The sequence below is a fragment of the Raphanus sativus genome, chromosome 8, assembly GCF_000801105.2.
Source record: "Raphanus sativus cultivar WK10039 chromosome 8, ASM80110v3, whole genome shotgun sequence".
Classification (NCBI taxonomy): domain Eukaryota; kingdom Viridiplantae; phylum Streptophyta; class Magnoliopsida; order Brassicales; family Brassicaceae; genus Raphanus; species Raphanus sativus.
The window spans coordinates 14,923,461-14,942,929 of NC_079518.1; the positions used below are offsets into that span (position 1 = coordinate 14,923,461).

The window sequence follows — 19,469 nt, forward strand, 5'->3', positions numbered from 1 at the left end:
CTCACTGATTCATCCTTTGTACCCGACCCACGCACTCGCAGCCCCACATCCTGCACAAATCAAACATGTACGTTTCTTCAGTCACTGTTCATAATTATACAAATGAAATTAGGGGGATGTATTCAATTCTACATTTGAGGTGATTTGATTTTTAACGGAATTTTAGATGATTTTAATAAGTTGCAGAGATTTAGGTGATTTTTGTTAAACTACTCTAGAATATCACCTAAAACTATAGGATTTGTGTAAGACCCGATCCCGGCCGACTAGGCCGCGGTCAACGCCTCACGTCGCTCGGTCCACTTCCTGGCCGAACCTCTTAATTTTTCGCCCTTTATTTATAATATCGCCTAAAGGCGAGGGCTAACTTAGACCTTAGCTAAAGACTTCATTTGTCATTCATAGCTTAGATCATTTCAACAGATACACAGCGGAATATTCTCTAATTAACCATTGGTCTAAAACCAATCTAACACTTGTCTGGTAGAATCACCTTAGCCTTGGTCAGTTTACTCAACTACCAATCAGCTTAAAGGTCAATCCTAAACCCAAACTAAGTCATACGATTTTGAGGTTCCATTCCCCTAAACCATTCTATCTCGATCTATGCAAACATAGCTAGATCTTACCTTGGCCACATCTACGGAGCTGGTTAGCTCATCGGACCACCATTGACTTGAACTACACTTGCTTGTGTACTGGACCACGATCACTCAATGATCTTAATTAAAGCCCTTATCTTGATTCCTGCATAAAACAGCTCCCCTTGGTACTTAGTCATTCAACCAACCATCCCCACAGACATAAGTAACCTTTGAGAAGTCTTCGAACGGTTAAGAGATATGCATCTGGCCCCTTTTTGGCTCATGCACACTCCCTTGCCTTATAGGCAATAGTACCAAGTCCTTCTTTTGGACTAACAAAGCCCATCATAATCCTAAGTCAATCAACCAACCATCCTCACATGACTTTGGATTCCATGAGTCTTCATCTGGCCTGACCGGCCTTGGGACTTAACCCAGACAAAGATATGACATGTTCATACCAACCGATGTATTCGTTAATCAGGTTAGTTTCGACACCTTGTTCCATTTCCTATGGTCAGGTCATCCATACTCAACCATAATCAATCCTTACACGGCCTTCCTTGAACATTCACACTTAGGCTTAGTACTTATGGTCAACGACACATAATACTGGCCATTCACTTCGTCATGACTCTTAGCCAATCCCGAAGTTATCAACCCTGAGGTTGACATCTTGGATAATCACATCAATGCTCATACTCCAGCAACGTGACTATCTATACTAGTACTCGGCCATCGAACCACCGTCATGGAACATGAACCGACCCTTAATCATGATAAGCCATCGTCTACTTAGCATGTACTGACATAACCGGCCTTCCATTGCCATCATGTGGGTCCATGCCCTACATAAGGCATATGGCGCCTATCTTACTCACCAACCCGAGGTTGATCGTAAGATATCCCACTTAGCCCTTGCGGGTAGAACCATCCATCCATTAACCATGGATCATGGTTCAGACATCAATCATGATGTATGGATTGCACTAGCCATTAAGGCCTTCGCTATTTCCTTACACTCATGTATTGACCTAACTGACAACTCACTGCCATCGTGTGAGTCCATGCCCAACACAATGCAAATGGTGTCCTTATATCAATCGAATCACTCGTACCCTTTTTGGTCTCGTTCCGTTCGTACCCTTTCGGTCCCGACCCGTTTGTATCCTTTCGGTCACGACCCGTACACATCCCATGGATCATGATACGTTCGTACCTTTTGGATCACGACACGTTCGTACCTCTTGGATCACGACACGTTCGTACCTCTTGGATCACGACATGATCGCAGATCTTGGATCACCGTACATTCGCTTTTGGATCACAATGCACCCTTTGGTCATTGGTACCGTTTGGTCCTCGTACCCTTTGATACTTGCAACCCTTGGTATCTTGTACCTTTAGGTTACTTGCATCCTTTGGTATCTCACAACCTTTGGTAACTCATGACTCTTGGCAACACGCAACCTTTGGCGACTAGTACCCCTTGATCCAATCTATTGGCTATGGTTAGCGATCAACGTAACCGACCATGACACCAGGGTCTATGACTTGGTAACATGGATAACTACCACGTTCTCCATATGCATATATATCATATAGACATAATAATATAAAGATACATAGATAGAACCACTTACAGCCGCTATAGCCCTTGCCGATTGGTCTGCTCGTCTCTCGGCTAACCGCCCTTGGACCCTTGGTCCATTGCGCCTAATTCCCATCAGGAATAGGTCTTCCTATTGGCCTTAGTGACTTGTATAAGCCACGGCCTCATATGACTCAAGCCATACTATCCATGAACCGAACAGTCCCGCATAACCGACCCATGGTCTAGTTAGCGGTTAGGGTGTGACCGGCCCAAGTCTAAGGATGAACCTTGGACTCAACCTTCACAACCTGACGTGTATAACCAGAAAGAAGAGAAGAAGATAGACTAGAAACAGATAAGGAGAAATGGTTGGGACTAATGAACCGACCAGATCCTCGGTTCGACCACAAGGGCTAACCGTAAGGTCTGATGGGACCAAAGCCCATACCATACCTTCTGAACCACGACTGGGTTCTCCAGGTTCTTCTCTCTATTCTGATCTTCCATATTGACCAGAGGTTGTTTCACAAACGATCAGAGTCGCCGGAAAACTAACCACCACTCAAACAGCCTCGGTATTGACCGGAAACTCTCTCTTTCTCTCTCTCTCTCTTTCTCTACGACTTTCTCTGAGTATTTTACTCTGGAACTGGATGAGAAAAGTGAATGGGACGAGGCCCTATTTATAGGAAATGAGGGGGTAAGTCTTGCCCCACGAACAGGCATGACTTGTACCGAAAAGGCATGACTTGGAAAACAGGTTGCACCCCTTTGTTCCCTTGCACCCCAACGCCTATCAGGCCATTATATTGGGTCAGGCTTAAGCCCAAACCATCCCCCAGGCCCCCTTGACACAGCCCACGGCCTTGCCCAAGAGCCCACCGGTCCATGGACCACATGGCTGGACCACCCAGCCCGCCACCGGCCCGGACCCGGACCACTGTCCCGAAACCCGAACAGTCCGTCTAGCTGAGATGAGCTGACTCCCAGCTGACCCAGCTGAGTGAGCTAGTAGTCCAGCTAGAGGAGCTGACTTAGTAGTGAGGGAGCTGGAGTACACTCTACTGAGCTTCTGTGAGCTGATCGAGCTACTCGTATACTTCGTCCAGCTACCGTCTAACTCGTTCTAGCTGTCTATTTCTTTCTCAGCTTATTTTGTTAAGTCTTTTCATACTTAACCTTTGTATTTGGACTATGGAACGCTTGCCTTTGATCACAAGGATCGGCTGGTTCGTTTCCTCGAACCATAGTCCGTCCCGACAATCCTTCTCAGGATTGGGGGCGTGACAAGTCTCCCCCCCTTAGGGTGGATTCGTCCTCGAATCCTGATTCATTTGTTTCCTCAGAAACAAACGGATCAAACCACTCTGGGTACTTAGCTTTCATTCTAGCTTCTGTTTCCCAAGTGATTATCTCTTAACCAACCATAGCCTTTTCAGGCTTGGTCACATTGCGATCTTAGTCCCTACTAGACTAACCCGCCAGACACTTGACTTCAGTCCATCACTGGACCTTGTCAAAAATTTGATCCTCGTCCATTTACGGATTTGATCATATTCTGGTCCTGGTCCACTCTGGGACTCGACCCTTACACCCCGACCATAGGTCCAACTCCGAATAGGTCGTGGCCTGATCCTCATCCATTACTGGACTTGATCATTTTCATCTCAACCTTAGGTCAAACTCCGACTTGGTTGTACTGCGACCCGGATCCTCTCTGGGACGTGGTCGCCTTCGGCTCGGCCATCTCGGCAGGAGCCATCAGATACAGACTTTTGGATAACAGATTATCCAAAACAGAATCAAGAGTTACCATCCTTCTTTTTCAAAGAGGACTGGTTAACTCTCATCAGATACGGACTCTTGGACAGTAGAGCTGTCCATGGTTCTAGTTCAATCATAAATGGTTCCGGCCTAACAGTATCAGGGTAACTCCCTGTAGCGCCTGAAACACACCTCGGAACTCAGACACCAACGAATCCTCTGCAGGGTCTTTCAGACAAACAGAACAGTCGGGCTCCGTAGTGGTGATTGTGGCCAAAATGGACTCGCAACCCTGTTTCAGCATCCGTACTGCTCGGACTGCTGATACCACTACTTTTCCTAGAGCCGGACTCAGACCTTGGTACTGAATCGGGTGAAGTCCATTCTCCAATTGCACACGACCCCTATGGCAATCGAGAGTGGCCCGATACCTTCCCAATCAGTCCATACCTAGGATCACCTTGTGATTCTTTAGGCGGACACAAACAGATTCACAGGGAAATATCTTCCCTGAATTGACCCTGGGATATTTGACATATTGCCCAGTGAATGCATTACTTGCCCTCCGGCTGCATTCACTATCACCGAAGTATCCCCAGTGTCCAGACAGAACAGACCCTTTCCGACCAGTTCCGGACTCACAAAACTATGTGTAGCCCCTGTGTCGAAAAGTACGTGTGTTTCCACACCACAAATCATTAAGATTTCCAGATGAGTAGGATCTCGGATTGATTACACCTTTGGAAAATGTCCCATACCATTCTCCAAAGCGTCTTACTTTTGCGAATGCTCACACCATTCACAAGAGCAATGTTAATATACCTCAATCCCCATCATGCTAAGATACTTAAGATCATGTTCTTCCATTGATTGGAACAAACATCATGAGTTTCCTTATTATTTCCTTGGACGGATTAAGATTGGAATGGGTTCATTCCATCCAACTTGATATAAGGGAACCTATCTTGACTTGTACCGAGTCATATCTGATCCATCAGACCAAAACTCCACTCGTGTAGTCATGTAGTGTATCCCTTAAATCAGCTTTAACATCGCATATGCTTACTCGTTATGAATGGCCAGCAAAGGATAACACTTAACATCAGTAGAGTGCTGCACGTTTATTTCAACCTAAGCCACTCCCCGGTCCATGTTACTCCCCTTGTTCAGGTCATCCATAAACAAGTCTTGCATTGCTTCCATTCCTCCAATCCGTCTATTACTTCTAAATAACTAGATCAACTAACCTTTCTGTTTTTAGGATCTTGCCCTCGGAGAGTCATCTTGGCTAAGCTGGCTCATCTTGGAACTTCTCTGTTCACAAGAATGATACACCTTACCTCAGCTCTCTCTTGGCTCACCCCAACTAAGGTTTCATAGTCATCATAGTTTTCAGAAATAATTTCGGTTTGGAACTCAACATCTTTGAGCGCTGTCCTAAACAGGATCAAGCATGCTCTGATACCAACTTGTAAGACCCGATCCCGGCCGACTAGGCCGCGGTCAACGCCTCACGTCGCTCGGTCCACTTCCTGGCCGAACCTCTTAATTTTTCGCCCTTTATTTATAATATCGCCTAAAGGCGAGGGCTAACTTAGACCTTAGCTAAAGACTTCATTTGTCATTCATAGCTTAGATCATTTCAACAGATACACAGCGGAATATTCTCTAATTAACCATTGGTCTAAAACCAATCTAACACTTGTCTGGTAGAATCACCTTAGCCTTGGTCAGTTTACTCAACTACCAATCAGCTTAAAGGTCAATCCTAAACCCAAACTAAGTCATACGATTTTGAGGTTCCATTCCCCTAAACCATTCTATCTCGATCTATGCAAACATAGCTAGATCTTACCTTGGCCACATCTACGGAGCTGGTTAGCTCATCGGACCACCATTGACTTGAACTACACTTGCTTGTGTACTGGACCACGATCACTCAATGATCTTAATTAAAGCCCTTATCTTGATTCCTGCATAAAACAGCTCCCCTTGGTACTTAGTCATTCAACCAACCATCCCCACAGACATAAGTAACCTTTGAGAAGTCTTCGAACGGTTAAGAGATATGCATCTGGCCCCTTTTTGGCTCATGCACACTCCCTTGCCTTATAGGCAATAGTACCAAGTCCTTCTTTTGGACTAACAAAGCCCATCATAATCCTAAGTCAATCAACCAACCATCCTCACATGACTTTGGATTCCATGAGTCTTCATCTGGCCTGACCGGCCTTGGGACTTAACCCAGACAAAGATATGACATGTTCATACCAACCGATGTATTCGTTAATCAGGTTAGTTTCGACACCTTGTTCCATTTCCTATGGTCAGGTCATCCATACTCAACCATAATCAATCCTTACACGGCCTTCCTTGAACATTCACACTTAGGCTTAGTACTTATGGTCAACGACACATAATACTGGCCATTCACTTCGTCATGACTCTTAGCCAATCCCGAAGTTATCAACCCTGAGGTTGACATCTTGGATAATCACATCAATGCTCATACTCCAGCAACGTGACTATCTATACTAGTACTCGGCCATCGAACCACCGTCATGGAACATGAACCGACCCTTAATCATGATAAGCCATCGTCTACTTAGCATGTACTGACATAACCGGCCTTCCATTGCCATCATGTGGGTCCATGCCCTACATAAGGCATATGGCGCCTATCTTACTCACCAACCCGAGGTTGATCGTAAGATATCCCACTTAGCCCTTGCGGGTAGAACCATCCATCCATTAACCATGGATCATGGTTCAGACATCAATCATGATGTATGGATTGCACTAGCCATTAAGGCCTTCGCTATTTCCTTACACTCATGTATTGACCTAACTGACAACTCACTGCCATCGTGTGAGTCCATGCCCAACACAATGCAAATGGTGTCCTTATATCAATCGAATCACTCGTACCCTTTTTGGTCTCGTTCCGTTCGTACCCTTTCGGTCCCGACCCGTTTGTATCCTTTCGGTCACGACCCGTACACATCCCATGGATCATGATACGTTCGTACCTTTTGGATCACGACACGTTCGTACCTCTTGGATCACGACACGTTCGTACCTCTTGGATCACGACATGATCGCAGATCTTGGATCACCGTACATTCGCTTTTGGATCACAATGCACCCTTTGGTCATTGGTACCGTTTGGTCCTCGTACCCTTTGATACTTGCAACCCTTGGTATCTTGTACCTTTAGGTTACTTGCATCCTTTGGTATCTCACAACCTTTGGTAACTCATGACTCTTGGCAACACGCAACCTTTGGCGACTAGTACCCCTTGATCCAATCTATTGGCTATGGTTAGCGATCAACGTAACCGACCATGACACCAGGGTCTATGACTTGGTAACATGGATAACTACCACGTTCTCCATATGCATATATATCATATAGACATAATAATATAAAGATACATAGATAGAACCACTTACAGCCGCTATAGCCCTTGCCGATTGGTCTGCTCGTCTCTCGGCTAACCGCCCTTGGACCCTTGGTCCATTGCGCCTAATTCCCATCAGGAATAGGTCTTCCTATTGGCCTTAGTGACTTGTATAAGCCACGGCCTCATATGACTCAAGCCATACTATCCATGAACCGAACAGTCCCGCATAACCGACCCATGGTCTAGTTAGCGGTTAGGGTGTGACCGGCCCAAGTCTAAGGATGAACCTTGGACTCAACCTTCACAACCTGACGTGTATAACCAGAAAGAAGAGAAGAAGATAGACTAGAAACAGATAAGGAGAAATGGTTGGGACTAATGAACCGACCAGATCCTCGGTTCGACCACAAGGGCTAACCGTAAGGTCTGATGGGACCAAAGCCCATACCATACCTTCTGAACCACGACTGGGTTCTCCAGGTTCTTCTCTCTATTCTGATCTTCCATATTGACCAGAGGTTGTTTCACAAACGATCAGAGTCGCCGGAAAACTAACCACCACTCAAACAGCCTCGGTATTGACCGGAAACTCTCTCTTTCTCTCTCTCTCTCTTTCTCTACGACTTTCTCTGAGTATTTTACTCTGGAACTGGATGAGAAAAGTGAATGGGACGAGGCCCTATTTATAGGAAATGAGGGGGTAAGTCTTGCCCCACGAACAGGCATGACTTGTACCGAAAAGGCATGACTTGGAAAACAGGTTGCACCCCTTTGTTCCCTTGCACCCCAACGCCTATCAGGCCATTATATTGGGTCAGGCTTAAGCCCAAACCATCCCCCAGGCCCCCTTGACACAGCCCACGGCCTTGCCCAAGAGCCCACCGGTCCATGGACCACATGGCTGGACCACCCAGCCCGCCACCGGCCCGGACCCGGACCACTGTCCCGAAACCCGAACAGTCCGTCTAGCTGAGATGAGCTGACTCCCAGCTGACCCAGCTGAGTGAGCTAGTAGTCCAGCTAGAGGAGCTGACTTAGTAGTGAGGGAGCTGGAGTACACTCTACTGAGCTTCTGTGAGCTGATCGAGCTACTCGTATACTTCGTCCAGCTACCGTCTAACTCGTTCTAGCTGTCTATTTCTTTCTCAGCTTATTTTGTTAAGTCTTTTCATACTTAACCTTTGTATTTGGACTATGGAACGCTTGCCTTTGATCACAAGGATCGGCTGGTTCGTTTCCTCGAACCATAGTCCGTCCCGACAATCCTTCTCAGGATTGGGGGCGTGACAATTTGAGTTTTAATTTTTTTAACTAAGAAACTCAGCCCAAACACCCTAAAATCACCTGAAAACTTTAAAACTCCACTTCTTAAAATATTTTCAATAACACTAGATTTCAGAGTACTTTATGAAATGTTAAGTTCAATAACAGTAGATTTTAAATGAATTTTTAAAATTTATATTTGAATAACAGTGAATTTGTCATTTTAATACAAATCACCTTAAACTCTCGGTTGAATACACCCCCTTAATACTTTCTTATGTAGTTTCTATATTCATTGTAATCGATTATGTCGAAGTCGAATCAAATATATTTTTGGTAGTAATTTCACTGATATCAAAGTTAAAATACAAAGTCAATATTTCGTAAAAACTCACGGTTCTAAAAAATATTTTAAGTTGTATATTTTAAAATTTTCAAATAAATTTAAAATGTTTCCCTTTTTTCCAGAAAGAAATTAGAAAGTTAATATAATGTTATATATTATAAAGAATTTCTTTGTTTTTAAAACAATCTACATTCTTGTTGAAACTATTTATTTGAATGTTAAAGAAATAAACACTTTCATCTGTGTATGATAGAGTTGGAAGAAAATGAGAATTTACTAAATTGAATTAACTTAACCACATGAGTAAAGAATTAACAAATTTCAGGAAGAGTAAACTTTGAAACTAGAGAAATAATGCTTTGAATCATGGATAGGAGACGAGACACATCTCGGTTGTTTCCCTTTTTTCCGAAAAAAAAAAGTTAAGATATTGTTATATTATAAAGATTTCTTGATTTTTAAAACAATCTTACATTCTTGCTGAAACTGTTTATTGAATGTTAAAAAAATTATGACGATAAAAATTTGATAATAATACTAATTATCCAGATTGGATAGTTTAATAAATTCTTATGTACAAAAGTGTATTTTTCAAAAGACTTAAATATTGGTGTACTTTTCAAATTAAAATCTTATGTAAATGTATTCTACAAATTTTCCCTAAATATTAATATATGAAACATAATTATTAATAAAACTAAAACTTTTATATATTTAAAAATACATTTCTTGATTTGGATTATTCGGATATATAAATCAAGATATCTGGATTTGGATTCGGTTTGACCGATCAGAGATTTTACTATCTTGATCCGGATTCGGAAGCCTCAGGTATTCTATTTTTGGATCGGATCCCGGATCAAATCCGGATCCCGATAATAACTCTTAGGCCTACCTAAATCACTGTAAAATTAAATTATGCATACTAAATATATCTTCCATATACAAAAATATACAGCAAAATAAAATAGATAATATTTTTCTAAATATATTGTATTGGCTAACCAATTGCAAAATCTGTTATTTTATTTTCCGTTTATTGTTTTACTCCTGTGTGAATAGTGTGCATGGATAGAAATGTTGATCTGTGTTCAAATAAAATATATATATATATATATATAAATATTCTCAACTAAACTTCATAAACTTTTACGTACTTTAATTTTTTTATTTTGAGAATTAGTCAAATTATTTTTTCCTTTTAAATTACTTAATTACGACAATGTCTATTATTTCCTCAACTAGATTTTTAGTTGATTTTTGTTTGTACAAAGAGAATAAATGAACAAAATTTAATTGATTTTTGTATGTACAAGAAAAGTCTGAGCAGGCTTGCCACAGATGTTGGTAAGCCAGTGTCTTGGAAACAGATCATAAGGAGAATTTTCAGGTTGCGAAGTTATATGTTTGTGTGGACCTTATGAAGGTGCTACCAACCAGGATTGTGTCTGGTTTTTCGAGCGGAAAAGAAGCTGAAATCTTGGTGTCATATCCCTGGCTACCTATGAAGTGTCAGACTTGTGGAAAATATGGTCATTTAAATACAAAGTGTAGAACCCTTTCCTCTCAAGACAAGCAAGGAAACGATCTATCAGTCTTCCGAGACATGGCACAATACAAAGAATAGTCAAGGCAAGGCTGTGGGAAGTATGTCCATTCTGCATCTACCCACCTGATGTTCAGGATTCGGATGTACTTGATGTTAAGGATGTGGGTGCAAATGATGCGGGTGTTACTGATGGAGGTATCTCTGATGCGACTACTAACCATCCCTTGATTTCTTTACCTTTACTACCTCGTAGGAGTTCAGTCGAAGCCACATTGGATTGTATGTTTGATGAGGCTCACATCAGTTCTAATAAAGGCTTAGTGGCGAACTGTGCTGGAACTAGTGGAATTTATGTTTGCCAGATGCTGCAGGAGGTTCCATTGGAAACTCAAGTGAAGTTCTTTCTTCAGAGATAGCTGTAACTCATGAAAGTCATGCTGGTCATGCGTCGACTATCGACGATAATCCTTTCTTTTTGGTTAACCGTGGGAGATGTGGCCGTAAGGTCACTAAATCTCTTTAATCAAGTATGTCGATGTATTTTGCGTGAAATATAGAGGTCTGAACAATAATAGATTCTACATAATGGTCAGGAATTGGATTAATATTCAGAGGCCACTTTTATGGAGCTTTCTTGGAAACTCATATTCAGAAAATAATGAAAGAATGATATTAATGTGATTCATGTTGGTTGGAGGTATTTTGGGAACTATGACCACCACGATTCAGGACAAATATTAGTAGTTGGGGACCCTACAGTGTCGTGTTATAGAGCTTCAGCTCAATCTGCGACTTGTAGTATATTTATTACTAGATCTTGACCCGTGCGACCGCACGGATATTAATTTTCTGTTTTAGTTTTTATTTATTTATACTAATAATGTATTTGTAATACTTGATCGTTTTACATTGACTACGTTAGGGATGTGTATTTGGATACCCACTGGTTCAGTTAAAATCTATTCGGGTTTGAGATTCCCGAGTTTAAAGATTTCAGCAACATTCAAATATTTATAAATTTTGGTTTCGATTTGATTCGGGTAGTTGCGGGTTCAGTTCGGATACGGATAACCCGTTTGAATTATTTTAAAATTTTCAAAATTTATGTTTACTTTAAATTTCTCAAAACATATAGATTTGAATAATGTAAGCCAAAATACCTAAATTAAAAATTAAAAAAAACAGGTTGAAGTTCAATATTTTGATGGAGAATAAATATATATATTAAATATTTTTGGTGTTTGATTATTGTTTATCTACTTTATATGTTTACTTTTGACTATTTTTTATATTTTCAAATAGTTTAGACAACTTTCAGTTTAAGTTGACAAAAAGACAACTTTAAAATATCATTAATTGTTAGAAGAATAAAAAACAAAATATATTAATCTAACTAAAAAGACAAACATTAAAATAGAAAAAAAACACATTAATCTAACTGAAAAAGACAAACATTAAAACATGAAAGAAAAAGAAACACATTAATATAACTGAAAAAGACAAGCATTAAAATATGAAATTCAATTTAATTCTCAGTGGCATGCAATTGTAAATAACACTGAAAACTAAGGGATATTCTATATGCGTACTTCTGTTTTAATAAGATAGATGACAGAGAAGGTCCACTTTCCAGTAACCTTTGTTTATGGTTTTAATATAGTCATGGAGCGTCAGACTTTATGAAATGAGCTCGTTCACATTCATGATTCATCTCTGGTTCACTCGTCTCCTTGGTCGGTTGTGGGAAACTTTAACCAGATTATTCGTATCAGCCAACATTCAGAGTTTCCTCACATTGTGGTTGACTCTGCAGGAGTTGACGCCTTGAATTTTGCTATGCAGGAGGCTGAGTTGTTTGGAACAAGCTAAGGGTGTCCCGTTCACTTGGTGGAATAACAGTGATTCTGATCCGATCTCTAAAAGGATATACCATGCACTCATAACCAGCTTGGGCATCATCTTTTCCAGACTCGTACGCGGACTACCTTGATCCTGATCAGTCTGATCATTCTCCTTGTATATTAAAGGTTCCATCGTTAAGAATAGAGGGCACAAACCCTTTAAGTTCTACCATCACCTAATTGATCACCCGGATTTTGGTAATATGGTATCTTCTGCTTGGATTGGTGTTGTTGTCTCTGGCTCCGAGCAATTCAAGTATATAAGATGTATGAAGCTGCTCAAACCTAATATGAGAAAGCTCAACAAAAATAACTATAGTGGGATTACAAAAGGGGTCAAGCAGCAGTCTGAAATTGTTGAGAATCTACAGCGTCTCTTGCTCACTGATCCTAATACTTCCACAGCGACAACAGAGCATGAGGAGAGAGCAAAGCTAAATGTTCTTCTCAATGCTGAGTTCAAGTTCTTTAAGCCAAAAACAGAAGGGAACCTAGGAATCCGACGCTTGGAAGAGTTTCAAACAGTTTTTGAGCTTAAACAAGTATGGAATTTCTTCTCCGAATCTGGCTCTATTTGGTTGCATAGCTTAAGAGTAAAGTCCTAATGGGGTAGAGCTTTTGGATAGCGACTAATTCTAACAGATTCTCTCCGACGGTCAAGCGTATGCTCATGGTTAGAGATCGTGTCTCTAGTTAATGCATTGCAACGTTGGAGACCGGAGAACAGTTAGTTTCTGGTTTAATTGACTGATCTAGTTCTTGTTTTGGTGCTTCATCAATAATTAAATTGTTGGTGCAAGATCTGATCTACAACATTTGGCGAGAGATAAACAATTGTATCTTCATACTAATACCATCTTCTGAAGTTGTGATCGTTGCAAGAGTGGACCGCTCTATGAAAGATCGACTCCTTTCCATTCAACCGGCCTCCAAAGGCTCTTATTCGTTAATGCAGCTCTATTTTTCTGTATTTAATTTTTTTTTGCCGTAGTTAAATTTCATATGATTTCTTGTAATAAGTGATTTCCAGAACTTTATAAACTAAAAAAATGGTATAAATCTTAATATTTACACTAAAAAATGAAACATTGCGGTAAATTTGTTTTGGACGAACATACGATTCGTACAATGTAGTATAATAATGATATAATATGGTTTTTATTTAATTAATTTACCGGGAGTGTGATTATAAATAACTGAATGTATGCATGGAGGAAGAGACCATACATTTTTCATAAAATGTAGTTGTTAACAGTTCGCTTTAAATGCGTATATTGTGAACTGCATAATGAGATTGCATGTTTCATGTATTGTCACTTCAGTTAGATAAGCAAATACTGTATGAATTAGATTCTGGACCAACATGTAGAAAGATATTAACGATTTTATATGATTAGAAAAAGGAGAATGCATGGTTTGATAAATTGATAATGAGAAGGGATGTCAGGCCAGATCAAAGAGATGTTAATAGGGGTGAGAGTCCATGTGGTCAGACTCATTGGCTTTTGCCATGTGGTTGTTATATCAAATTGTACCCCAATCGGAAAGTAAATTTTTATGTTTAACAAAAAGTCCATGGTATAATCAGTACTCATCTGTCACCGTTAGTTCCAAAAGATCAAACATAATCAGAATGAGAAATATAAAATTTCTACCAAGTATTATTAGCCAACTGTAAAAGTCTATAGGTTAAAAGTTCTAAAATTACATGATTGAATGGTGAAATTAATATTACATGATAGGTTCGGGCGCTCGGATCTTTCGAGTTGGATTCAGGTCGATTTCTTTCGACTTCGGGTGTTTAGTGTTCTAAACATTTTGGATTTAACTAGATATTTTTTTTTTGTTTTTGATTTTGTTTGATGTTTTTTGGGTCTATTCGATTCGAGTCTATAAATAAAATATTTATAATATCCGGATCGATAACAGGTTAGGTTAGGTTCAACTATTTACGATCCAAACTGACCAAAAATACCTGAATTCCATAAGAATTTTGCCGAAATATATCATATTATCTTAAAAACAAAAATGAACTATTAATCATTTTAAACTCGGAATTTGATATTTATTGTCAAAAATTCAACATTTAAAATTTCATATTACTTAAAATGTTACAAAATAGTTTTGCAAATTACTAATTAAAACAAATTTCAACTAAATTATAAAACTAAAATCTATAGAATAGAACAAATAAAATTATAGTTTTGATATTCATATTTTTTATATCGATATCAGTCGGTTCTTATCAGATTATGTATATTTTGGTTGGTTCTTTTTGGATCTTCCAATATATAGAAATTTTGGATTTAACCAGACATTTATAGATTTTTGGTTCGGCTTTCAATTAAGTATTTTTGTAACGATCCAGGTTTGATAAATGGGAAGGCTTATTATATGATAATATGATTTTAAATTTGAAAATATCACAGGGGTTGATGCAGAATATTCCGTTTATTTATTTCAATGCTTTTCACTCGTGCGACTATTTAAAAAAAAAACAAAAATAATCTTGTTACATTAATTATAATTCCACTGACAAACAAAAAAAAGTAATCAAGGAGAATGATAGTTGTAATACGAGTATGATTAGGTTAAGACAACAAGAATCAGACGTGGCAGTATAGGGAGCTTCCCCGGGGCTCTCAAAAACCATTCTCCCAAATTTCAAGCCCATAGGACTCTCGTCTTAGACTTCTTCCCTAGTTCCTTTTTTTTTATAACCTCCAATAATTACAAAAACACCCACTCCTCCTCTCCTCTCCTCTCCTCTCCTCTCCCGCGGGAGCCTCCCTGAAATCCGCCGGAATCTGAGAAAGAAAAGAGATGGACGCAGCAGGAGGAGGAGTGACTTCCGCGAAGTCCATACTGGAGAAGCCTCTGAAGCTCCTCACCGAAGATGACATTTCTCAGCTCACACGCGAGGATTGCCGCAAGTTCCTCAAGGACAAAGGTCTTTTCGATTTCTCTCTTCTTTATTGAGGTCTGCTGCTGACACGTGTCGTAAACAGGAATGCGCAGGCCTTCTTGGAACAAATCTCAGGCGATCCAGCAAGTTTTATCTCTCAAAGCTCTCTTTGAGCCCGGCGACGATTCCGGCGCCGGCATCCTCCGCAAGATCCTCGTCTCTCCGCCGAATCCCAATCCCACTCGCGTGAGTGAGCCTCTCTCTCTCTATTTCTGTGTTCCGATTTTGGTCCTTGTTGTTGTTGATGTGCGTATTATGTCCCCTGACAGGTTACAACAGCCAACGAACAGATTCGTTCTCAGGAAGATGATGGCTCCAGCCTCAGAAGAGATTCTCCAAGATCAGCTGAGTTCTCCGGCGGTTCTGTACCCGACAAAGACAGCTACAACACTCTCTCTCCCAGGTTTATCTTTTAGTTAGATTTTTGTTTAGGGTTCATACCACATCGTTGGTGGATAGTGTTTAGGTCAAACTTTATAAAGCCACATCCTTTTCACTTAGATTATGTCATTATCTGTATCTGTACAGCTTCTGTTTCCAGATCTTCTTGGTTTCTTCTGGTCTTTGGTGAAATGACTTTGCCAGTTAATAGAAAAAAAAAACAGGTTTTTTACTCCACTGGTAAACCTTTTTGGGCGTATGATTTGATTTATGTTTACAAACATGAGTTTTTAGCGTAGTCCATGTATTATAAGCTTTGATATGATGTGCTTGTTGTTTATGTAAACGAGTTCTGGTGGAAAACAAGCTGTTTTAAACACGCTTGTCTGTAATGTTTGTAGCAGAAGCCCAGCAGAAACAAGTGCGCCGGTTGGGCAAATGACCATATTCTATAGTGGGAAAGTGAGTGTGTATGATGGTGTACCACCTGAAAAGGTAACATTCATTTTTGTCCTGCCTCCACCTTGATGCCATCATGCATCTCAGTATATTTGGTTTTGCAGGCCCGGTCTATCATGCAGTTTGCGGCCAACCCGATTGATTTGCCTGAATATGGTGTTTCTGCTTCTGCTAGAATGATTTCCAAGCCCATGACCATGAGTAAAGGTAAGCTTTTTCTAAAGTATCTGATTTTCTTTTTCTCAGTTGATGGGTAGATAGTTGCTTCAAACTTGAAATGATTTTGTTTCTTTTAAGTGTATTATTAAAATGGAAAAAGTGAATGGACCTGCATCTTCAGCTTTTTCTAATAGATAGAGTACATGTTGCTTCTTTTAGTTGTGCTAGGTTTTTAATTGTGATTTCTTTTTTTTGTTTGCAGAGAAGATGGTTGAACCTTCCCATTATGGCCTTGAAAAGGCAAATGCTTCTCGAGATTCTGGTACCAACAGTGTTTCAACATTATCTTAATATCTCCGAGAGCACATTTTGATTCATAAACTTGACTTGCTTGTTCTGCAGACACACTCTTAATATTTTGTTTTGTTGTGTTAATGGTCGTGCTTGTGTGTGTGTCTTGTTGGGTCTTTATGAAGATGCGGAGGGTCAGGCTAACAGGAAAGTGTCGTTGCAAAGATATCTTGAAAAGCGGAAGGATAGGTGCTTTTAAAAAGAAACAAATACCTCACAGATTTATTCCATCCAAATAGCTGAATACTAATGTGTTTTTTTCTTGGTGAGCAGGAGATTGTTTAAGAACAAAAAGGCTCCAGGAGTTGCATCATCTAGCTTGGAGATGTATCTGAATCGTAGTCAGCCAGTGACCAACGCATATTCACAAAGCCTTGGCGGCGGCACAGGAAGAGGAGAACAGCACGATTCAGCTGAAAATCAGAGAAGAAGTCCCAATCTATCAGTTGATCTGAACAGTGACTTAAATAGTGAAGGTAAGAAGATAACTATTGCTAAAAAAAAAAAATGTTTCCAATGTGTTTCCTTAAAAATCTCTATTTGCTTGTGTTTCTATTCTAGATAACTAACAAGATGACCAAAAACTGGGGATGGTATTACGGGTCAAAAGGCTCATCAGAAAGCAGACGAGGATTGTTCTCTAGTTCATAAACATGGCACAAGAAGATTGAGCTGGAGGAGTCTTGTGATCGATCAATTTCTGTTTAATTTTCTTTTTTTTTTCTTTTTTTGTATCAATCTTTTTGTTAGGTATGTAGTGCTGAGTTAGGTTAGTGACGGAAATGTTATTTGGTTCACTTGGAGAGAGAGATGGCGATGATTTTTCCGGTTCGCATTATGTAAATGTTCGTCTTTTTCTTTTCTTATGACACTCTAGACAAATGAGACGCCTTTGTTGATTCTCTAACTTCGAATTTCCATCGCTACGAAACTTATATGTTCATTACCATGACCAGCCAGCTCTCTCTTCTTCACCGCTACACAATGAGAGCAGTTCCAACAATTAAAAAAATACTAGATTTTGATCCGCACGCCCGTGCGGGTATATTTTTATAAAATATTTTATTTTTATATGTCAATATTAGAGTGGGAAAAAGAATCTCAATCCAAAAAAATCAAACCGATCCCGATCCAAAAAGAAGTACCAAACCTAAACCGATATTGATTAAATATCAAAATTTTGGTATTTATAGAAATGAAACCGAATCTGATCCGAACGAAAGTATTTCGGATATCCAAATGTATTTGAAATAGATCTATATACTTATATATATTATTTTTTAGATTTAATGTATATAAAACATCCAGAATATATATATAGTACTTTTAAGTTGGTTTAAATAATTGAAAATATATTTAAATAGTCAAATGTAAACATCTAAAATAGTTAAAGTATACTCAAAACACCAAATATACTTAAAATAATTATTGATTCTCTCTCTAAATATTTAAATCAAACCAATTTATATATTAAGTTCAGGTATTCTAACATATGTTATTCAAATTTATATGTAATATATTATTTTGTTTATATATTTTGAGAAATTTAAACTATATAACAAATTTTGAAATAATTTAAATGGGTTAGCCGACCCGAATAAACCCGCAAAGATCCAAATCATATCCGAACCAAAATTTAAAAATATCCGAATGTGACTAAAATCTTTGACCCCATATCTGAAACCAAAACAAACCCAAACCTAACCCGATTGGATATCTGAACGTCCACCTCTAATTCACAATCTATTTTTTTTTCTTTAAAAAACAGAGTAAACATATAATTAATAGTATTTTATATGTAATATCATATAAATAATCACATATATTATATTTAAAAATTTAATATGAAATATAAAAATCATAATTTAAGTTGGTATATGAAATTTGACTTTGTATTATATTTTTCTTATATGTATTGAAAAGCTTTTTAATAATGATTTTGGAAAAACTCATTAATATTCAAGTTGAATATGCTTAATAAGTTTTTATATTGCTACTTCTTTAGAAAAACAAAATACATTATTTAGACAGAAACATTTAAAATAATGCTTTGCATATTATGAAATAAGAACATACAATAATAAGTAAAGATTTTTGCTATCATTAAAAATTAAAAAATTGGCCCATTTTTCGTTATCATTAAAAATTTAGTATTTAACAAAGTTACAATATGGATCATATCGGACTTAAAACATGATTCAAACTCTTATTTTCCTGTAAAAGAAACTCAGTTGCTTTCTACCGACTTTTCACATCCACGAAAAAAGTTTAACCTTATTTCTTTGTCGGTATCGGCCCTTTGCATGGTGAGTTTTTCTAAAAACCGAAAGAATTTGTTCTTAGATTTAACAAATCCGTCAGATGATAAATCAATCAGCAGATTTCTGCATAAAGGTTGACTAACTACGGTCATCAAAAAGGTTAATTTTTGGGTTTTAGATAAATGATGACTGTGTTATATACAATTTTTTAATTCAAATATATACAAATTAGATGATAAATATTTCTTTCCAGAAATATATTTTCATTTTTCTAAAAAAAGTCAGTTTTATTCCATTTTTAGAACGCTACTTTTGATTTTATATTTCTGATCAATAATATTTGATATATTATTTATATATTTATTTGTGATCATATTTTACAATTAAGTTATAAATTTATCTTAATATAATTATATTTGTGTCAAAATAAGATAATTCAACTTAAATTTTCTGAATTGATTTAAACTTTATTTTGGTTGCTTTCATAT

General features: G+C 38.5%; 1 protein-coding gene across 2 annotated transcripts; it reads left to right on the top strand.

Annotated features, from left to right (window-relative positions):
- The first annotated feature begins 15,065 nt into the window (after nucleotides 1–15,065).
- LOC108819345 (protein TIFY 4B) lies at nucleotides 15,066–17,663 on the top strand. Of its 2 annotated transcripts, none has more exons than XM_056991635.1 (9): nucleotides 15,066–15,355; nucleotides 15,414–15,556; nucleotides 15,640–15,773; nucleotides 16,153–16,246; nucleotides 16,315–16,417; nucleotides 16,632–16,691; nucleotides 16,846–16,909; nucleotides 16,994–17,196; nucleotides 17,282–17,663. In XM_056991635.1, exons 1-9 carry the CDS (start codon nucleotides 15,229–15,231, stop codon nucleotides 17,287–17,289), a joined length of 936 nt encoding a protein of 311 aa, XP_056847615.1. In that variant the 5' UTR covers nucleotides 15,066–15,228; the 3' UTR covers nucleotides 17,290–17,663. The 2 variants fall into 2 exon arrangements, with proteins under 2 accessions (XP_056847615.1, XP_018447861.1); XM_018592359.2 differs by having other exon boundaries at nucleotides 15,069–15,355; nucleotides 16,156–16,246.
- The last annotated feature ends 1,806 nt before the right edge of the window (nucleotides 17,664–19,469 follow it).